Source organism: Tenrec ecaudatus, chromosome 10 (assembly GCF_050624435.1).
Source record: "Tenrec ecaudatus isolate mTenEca1 chromosome 10, mTenEca1.hap1, whole genome shotgun sequence".
Taxonomy (NCBI): domain Eukaryota; kingdom Metazoa; phylum Chordata; class Mammalia; order Afrosoricida; family Tenrecidae; genus Tenrec; species Tenrec ecaudatus.
The window spans coordinates 113,506,813-113,514,402 of NC_134539.1; the positions used below are offsets into that span (position 1 = coordinate 113,506,813).

The 7,590-nt window shown below is 59.3% G+C and overlaps 1 protein-coding gene across 1 annotated transcript; it reads left to right on the top strand.

The window, feature by feature from the left end:
- Positions 1-774: 774 nt before the first annotated feature.
- On the top strand, positions 775-6,661 carry SLC46A1 (solute carrier family 46 member 1). Its single transcript, XM_075561339.1, has 5 exons — positions 775-1,083; positions 1,441-2,293; positions 4,100-4,183; positions 5,504-5,660; positions 6,132-6,661. Exons 1-5 carry the CDS (start codon positions 856-858, stop codon positions 6,187-6,189), a joined length of 1,380 nt encoding a protein of 459 aa, XP_075417454.1. The 5' UTR covers positions 775-855; the 3' UTR covers positions 6,190-6,661.
- Positions 6,662-7,590: the final 929 nt, after the last annotated feature.

Consider the following 7,590-nt stretch of genomic DNA (forward strand, 5'->3'; position numbering starts at 1 on the left):
TCCTTTAATCACTTTCTTGTAATAGGCATGTAACACAACCTTGCCAAGAGGAACTGAAGCACTTCCGGCTGGAGATGAAAGACTTCAGTCTTCCGTATGGATGCATTGGGATAGTTGGGTTTTGCGTCAACCTGGCTTGGCCAGGGCTTTCAGGGGGTTGGCAGTTGAGACCTAGCAGTTCCTCAGGATGTGACTGAACACTTTGTAATCAACTCCAAGATGGGGCTTTCTGAGAGCAGTCAAGCATTTGCAAGAAGGTCGGGGTGGAATGCAAGCCCCTGATGCCATTGAAAGGACGGGTTTCGGGCTGTGTGGCCTACTTCCTATACAAATCGTTGCTGCTTTGGCTGATCCGGATCCTGATTCGGAGTCCTGGTGGCGCAGTGGTTACTCGTTGGGCTGCTAACTGCAAGGTCAGCAGTTTGAAACCGCCAAACCTCGAGGACTCCAGCAAAGGGTTTGCGGTCTCGGAAACTCACGGGGGTCAGCTCTGTCCTGTCCGGTGGGGTCACTGTGAGTCCGCATCGACTGGATGGCAGTGAGTTTGGATCTTCCACCTGGAGTCTAGACATCCAGTTTGGGATATTCTTGTTATTGCTAAGAGCCTTTCCAGGTTGGACAGGATGAACCGGCCGGCTCATCCTTACACACTGCAGGTGAGGTCGCCTTTGAGGAGGAAGGCTGCAGATGTCCCACAACCAGCCCACAGTGGGCGGGACAAAAGCCAGAGGGACAGGCGGCTGGACGCCCCGCCCCGCCTTGAAGAAGGGGCCCCGGGCGCAGGCGCAAGTTGCGCTGGCTGAGTCGGTGCTGCTCCTCCGCCGTCGCGCCGCGCGGGCCCTGGAGCGCACGCACATGGAGGGGCGCGCGAGCCCCCCGGCCGAGCCCCGCGCCCGCCCCGCCGCGGCCGTGCTGTGCCGCGGCCCCGTGGAGCCGCTCATCTTCCTTGCCAACTTTGCCTTGGTCCTGCAAGGCCCGGTCACCACGCAGTACCTCTGGCACCGATTTAGTGCCGACCTCGGCTTCAATGGCACCCGCACCCGAGCTGGCTGCAGCAACCACAGCCAGAACCCCATCATGCAGGTAATGGCGGCGGGGCGGCCGGGGCGAAAGGGCCGGCGGGCCTGTTAGGAGGTGGGGGAGTCGGGGGCCTGGGGGTGGCGAGGATAAGTTCCAGTGGGCGGGCCCAGAGCAAAGTTGGGGCCCGACTTGGAACTTCCGCTAGCGTGGATCGGGACCCTTCATCGAGTCGGTTAAAGCGGAGGGAGTGGGCCCCTGGCCCGTTGCCCATGGAGGCGCCAAAGGAAGTTTTCAGGTTCTTTCCATCCAAAAATAATCCTGGTCCCCGTAGCGCCCAGGGTGGTGATGTTTGGGGTGGGGGGTTGGGGGTGGGAACCCAGCGAACCGTGGCGTCCTACTAAGACTTATGCATCTCCGCAGGAAGTGGAGACCCTCACCTCCCACTGGACCCTCTACATGAACTTGGGCGGCCTCTTGGTGGGGCTCTTCTCGTCCACCCTCCTGGGGGCCTGGAGTGACCACGTGGGCCGCCGCCCGCTGCTGGTGCTGGCCTCGCTCAGCCTGCTGCTGCAAGCCGTGGTGTCCATTTTTGTGGTACAGCTGCAGCTCCACGTGGGCTACTTCGTGCTGGGCCGCATCCTTTGTGCCCTCCTGGGCGATTTCAGTGGCCTCCTGGCTGCGGGCTTCGCCTCCGTAGCAGATGTCAGCTCCAGCCACAGCCGCACCTTCCGAATGGCCCTGCTGGAGGCGTGCATCGGGGTGGCAGGGATGCTGGCGAGCCTTCTTGGGGGCTACTGGTTGCGGGCCCAGGGCTATGCCAACCCCTTCTGGCTGGCCTTGGCCTTGCTGATAGCCATGACTCTGTACGCAGCCTTCTGCTTTGGGGAGACGGTGAAGGAGCCAACCCAGACTCGCCTCTTCACACTGCGTCACCACCGCTCCATCTTCCGGCTCTATGTGTCCGCGTCCCCGGAGAAGTCCAGGAAACACCTGGCCCTGTACTCCTTGGCCATCTTCATAGTTGTTACTGTGCACTTTGGGGCCCAGGACATCATGACCATCTACGAGCTGAGTGCACCCCTCTGCTGGGACTCCAAGCTCATTGGCTACGGTTCGGCGACTTACCACCTCCAATACCTCACCAGCCTGGTGGGCCTGCGGCTCCTCCAGCGCTGCCTGGCTGATGCTTGGGTGGCCGAGGTCGGCCTGGCCCTCAACATCCTGGGGATGGTGGTCTTTGCATTCGCTACCGTCACAGCCCTCATGTTCACAGGTAAAGTGTGTGGCTCAGGGCCGGCTTGTGCCGGCCTCCAGATAGGGCTTGAGTCCCCGAGGAGCAGCATCATGTCCTGCGGCTTGCTCTGGAGGGCAGACCATTAATGCCATAGGGGGTGTGATAGGCTGAAAATCAGACCTTCAGCAGCCAAGTAATTACTCCACATCATCCATCATACGTGTTGGCAGTAATATAGCCTAAAAGATACAGGAGCATGGCCCATGCCCTTAATTGCTTCACCCCTGGCCTCCTTCACCCACCCTGTTGCTCGTAAACAAAGTCCACTCCGTTCGTGCCCCGGGACTCGCTTCCGTGATAAAAATCACGGGACCTCAGTGCCCTAGTCCTGGTCAGCTTTGGGAGATTTTTAAAGAAGCCAGCTTCCTCGGAGCACCCATATGACATCTTGACTTGCTTTACTTCTTGTTTTTTTTCCCCTTTTTTTCTTTTGGAGGCACGGGGAGGAGGCCGCTGCAGATTCTGCAGCCTGGTCCGGGCCTGGGCATGAGGAAGTTAAATGTTTTAAAGAGACAGATTGGTTTTGCCAGAGCCTTCACATGTGTTGTGTTTCACACATCAGGGAAGATTCTTTAGTCTGATTCTTTAACTCGCCCGGACGGTGAAGCAGAAAGGGGCTGCTGCCTTTGATTCATGTCCACAGGATCTCCCAGGTGCCAGGTGCAGGGCTCAGTGTCCTGGGGGCTTCTGTGGTGCTGCAAACACAGGTGTTGAGTGGCTTGGCACCTGAGGGGGGCTTAGGGCATCACGGTTTATATAGACCCACTGTGATGCCTGTACGGACCCAGGCCTCTGGGGATGCACAGTTGTGCTGAGAGAATGGTTATAGAGAAGGCCCGTAGGCCCACGAGGGAAGGTGGAGGGAGAAGGTGCCCGCATCTACTGTGGTTGACTGGGATCCTCCTCGCCACCGAGATGGATTTCTTGTGGCTGCTGACACAAATGACCTCACCTGGTGGTTTAAAACAACCCAGGTCAGAAATCTGAACTCACACCCACTGGACTGAAATCAAGGTGGCACCGGGCCCCGTGTCTCCCGAAGCCCTGGGCGGGGGGGTCTGTGCCTTGCCTCATCCCCTTCTGGTGGGCACTCCTTGTGGGTGGTGGGTGCTGCCGGCACTCCTTGGCTTATGGTTGTATCCCTCCAGTTCTGGCTCAGTGGGCCTGGTGCCGCCTCTGCTGGGCGTCTTCTTGGTCCTGGCTTTCCCCACTTCCCTCTTACAGGGATACATGTGATTTCCTCTCTAGGTCACAGGATAAGGTCCCCATCTCAGCACCCTTAACATGTGCAAAGACCCCCTTTCCACAAAAGGTCTCCTTTGCATGTCCTAGGGATTGGGACCTGACGCCTTTGGATAGCGTCCACCCTCCCTCGCCTCGAGTTGAAGGCCTACGTGTCTTTGGACACATGAGTCGGGGGCCATGAGGTTACGCACCCAAGGACACACCGTTGTCAGCATAGCCTTGGGACTGGCACGCCGGGGGGCTCCAGAGCCCGTTCCTGTGCCCCGTGCCCTGTGCCCTGCCTTCTCCCTACCGAGTGCTAAGGAGAGGGTGTGGTGCACGTGCGCTGAGAAAGCGATTGGGGAATGGTGTTCCCTCCTGAAAGACGTGGTGGGCGGGCCAAGCCTTAATGGGGTCCTCCTGCTTCCTCTTTGGTCACCACCCACCCACCCTCACCATCCCGGGGATCCTGTGTCTCGCTGGAGTTCCATAGCGGGAGCTGACCCCAAGCAGGCCCCTTCCCCGGTCCTATGGTTCCGATGACCGTCGCTTTCTCCACAGGGTATGGGTTTCTCTTCCTGTCGTTAATCACCACACCTGTCATCCGGGCCAAGCTCTCCAAGCTGGTGAGCAAGTCAGAGCAGGGTGAGTGTTGGGTCGGGCACATGCCTTGGGCTGGGAGCCCCGTACTCTTCTCCCTTGGAGAAGCGGGTAGGAGACGGGGTGGGGACCCTATTCGGTGGGCTGGGGCTGGGCAAGGAATGTGGGTCCTTGACTTAGCAGCCCACATGCCTGGGGTTTGTAAGCAGCAGAACCTGCTGCTGCGGCTTGACGGTAACCAGGGCAACGCATTTCCCGTCTCCCAGCCTCTGGATGGGTGACCCTCAAGGCTTCTCCTTCACTGGGTCAGGGTGTGCAAGCTCAGGACGGGAACCCCCTGGGGAAGTAGGGGGTATTGTCCCTGATGGACGGACGAAGAAGCAGAGGCCCAATCATGAAAGTGGACGTACCGCAGGCCGGTCTGTGAGTGGCGGAGCAAGGATGGAAACACACCTGATACTGTGCGAGCAGAGCATCTTGGAGTCCGGGTTTAAGTCCGAGACCTGTGGTGTGGGATCTCTCTGGGACTCAGTTTCCTCATCTGTGGAATGAGGGGGTTGAGGTCTTTGGCATTTCATAGCAGCTCCTGGTGGGGGGCTGCCATTCCGCTGTGTGGTGGCATGTCTAGACACACGGCTTCTCAGGCCACATCAGTTCACGCCTTTCTTCCCTGCTGCCCCGGAGGAAGGATCCGATGAGGAGAGCTCCTTATGCGATGTGCAGCCCGCCACGGGGCCGCTTGTGCCTCATCCATGTCCTCAGTAAGCATTCCCTCGCCCTCACTGTGCCCAAAGCTGCCAGCGGGAGCAGAGCAAAGAGCAGCCACTCCCGGGCTGCCTGCAGGGGCCAGGCGTGGTGGCAGGTGCGTGACATGCTTAACAGAGGGGAGGTGGAGACCAAGGGAGGTTCCCTGACTTCTTCAGGACCAACCACAAAGCTAAGATGTGTCAGAACCAGGAGTGAAACCAGCAACTCAGCCCCAGCAGGAAACCATTCCCAAGAGGAGAAACCAGGACAGCCTCACGTACTTTCAGCGTGGCCTTGGCAGCCGTGTTTCGATTCGGCGCCCGGGCCCAACACGCTGAGCCCTCCCCGGGTAGCGTGGGTGGTTAAGTGCTAGAGTTCTAGCTGAAAGATGGGTGGGTTGCTCCCACCTGGAAAGACGGGTACGAAGGTCGTGGCCTTAGACACCCTGGGGAGTAGCTCCGCTCCGCACCCGTGGGGTCTCTGGGAGTTATCAGTTCTCCAGCACCGACAGCCACCTGGCGGAGCAGGTGCTTTAGGTGAGGCGTGAGAGGCCCAGGGACTCGCCCTAGGTGGCCCAGTGGTCAGGTGGTGATGCCAGGCTGTCTGGTTTCCTTGCAGGTGCACTTTTCTCCGCAGTGGCCTGCATCAATAGCTTGGCCATGCTGACCGCTTCCAGCATCTTCAATTCCCTCTACCCAGTCACGCTGAACTTCATGAAGGGCTTCCCCTTCCTCCTGGGCGCCGGCCTCCTCTTCATCCCGGCCATTCTGATCGGGTAATGTGAACTCACCAGGTGCCTGGATCCCTGGCTCACTCCCAGGCTGCTCCCCACTTGCACGCGGCTGCCTCTCTTCTCCCCCAAGGCAAGCAGGGCTGGAAGCCAGCACTGTTTCTCAGCAAGGCTGTGCTTTCACCCCAAGCTTCCGTCATGCCCCCCTCCTTTCCCGTTTCTGAGCTGGAACTGCAGTGACAGAAATGGGCTGAAGGACACCTGGAGAGCGCCCTTGGCTTCTGCTGGAGGCTGGGCCACAGGCCAGCCAGGGTCCCCGGCTCCCTTCCCTTGAGCCTCAGGAGCCATTGTCCAGAGCCCTCAGTCTTCTGGGTCTCTGCCCCCAACCTTCCAGCCTGGGGGTAGGAGGAGGAGGAGGAGGCCAGCCCACTGTAGGAGCAGGATAGTGTCGCTTCTCCAGACAAGAGCTGGGGATCGCCCGGGACAAGGCTGATCCTTCTTTCTGATCCCTCACAGGGTGTTGGAGAAGATGAATCCTCATAGTGAATTCCAGCAGTTTCCCAGGAGCTCCTGACCTCTCTGGGCCAGAGGTCAGGGGACACGAATGGAGCAGTCGCCCCCTGGAAAGGCCCTTCAGGGGTCCCAGCCCAAAGCAGCCCCAGCAGTTCCTGCAAAGTTGGACCAAACTACCTCAGCCACAGGGTGCCGAGGACTCCAGAATGACATCAGACCTCACAGGCCCATCGGTGCCTGCCACCACAGGGGGGGTCCCCTGGGATAGCAGCCGTTACTGAGAGCGTGCAGGGGAGAGGTGAGGCCCTGGTAGAGGTGACCCTTGAGTGACCTGCTGGTGTAGAGGTCTGGCTCGCCACCTCAGCCCAAACAGGGAAGGCTACAGGGCTCAGGTGGTGATGTGACATCAGCCACCACTAGTGACGAGCCTGGTGCCTTGGGGGAGGAGGGCTAGTGTCTGTGGGGAGCTAGGCTTGGGCTGTGGCCTGCCTGTAACAGAATCTCACTGTGCCAAACATAATAAAGCTGTATGAAGCGCCTCGGGGCCTCCTGTTTTCCTGGTCTGTCTGCCGCAGGTCAGAGGATGGTGTTGGGAGGGACAGGAAGCCCTGAGCTGCCCACAGGCTCGGTGCCGGGAGTGGCCAGCAGAGAAGCTGGGTCAGTTCTGGCTCCTTAGTCCATGTGAAGGCACCTCTACCGGACTTGCCGGCACGGAGCAACGGTCCTAATGCCCCGCAGCCCTCAGCGCCTGCTACCTGACCACCATACCATCCACTCAACTCTGGTTCACAGCGACCCTAACCGCCTGGGCAGAATGGCCCCTGGGGTTTCCAAGACGAACTCTTGCCGCGAGTAGAAAGCCTCTCCTCCTGTCCTGCAGCAGTTATTGGTGGGCTGATTCTCCCTATGACTCCAGGGATAGAGACAAGGGCTCGGGTCTGGGGAGTGTGGACGGTCGATCTGACGTGGAAAGAATCAGATGAACACAGACGCTGGCACAGATTAAAATCAAGATGGCACTTGACTCTTCTACCCAAAGCTGCCCACAGGGCTGGCCTTCCTGACACTTCCCCGACGCCTGACCTCCTGGGCAGACATTATGTAGGTAAATGGCCTGCGCTCCACTCGCTGTTCCTGCTGTGGTGGGGAGACCCAGGCCAGGAGAAGGCCCTGCACTGACCCACCTCGAGAGGGCAGCCAGGAGAGAAGGGAAAAGGCAGAGCTGGCCTAAGTCCCACCCTGGGCACTGGCGAGAGCTGGTGGTGGCCTTGAGCTGGTGCCTCTGTGAAGCAGTGATCACTTGAGCCCTGGCTCATTTGATTGAAGAGGCTGCACAGGTTTAGGGTGATGTTCTGAGATCCCTCCTAGTGCAGATCCTTCAGAAAGATGCCCCTCTCCATTGTCCTGGGTGAGCCTGGAGGAGCTGAATGAATTGTTGGCTGGACTTCGGGCCCAGGGGGCA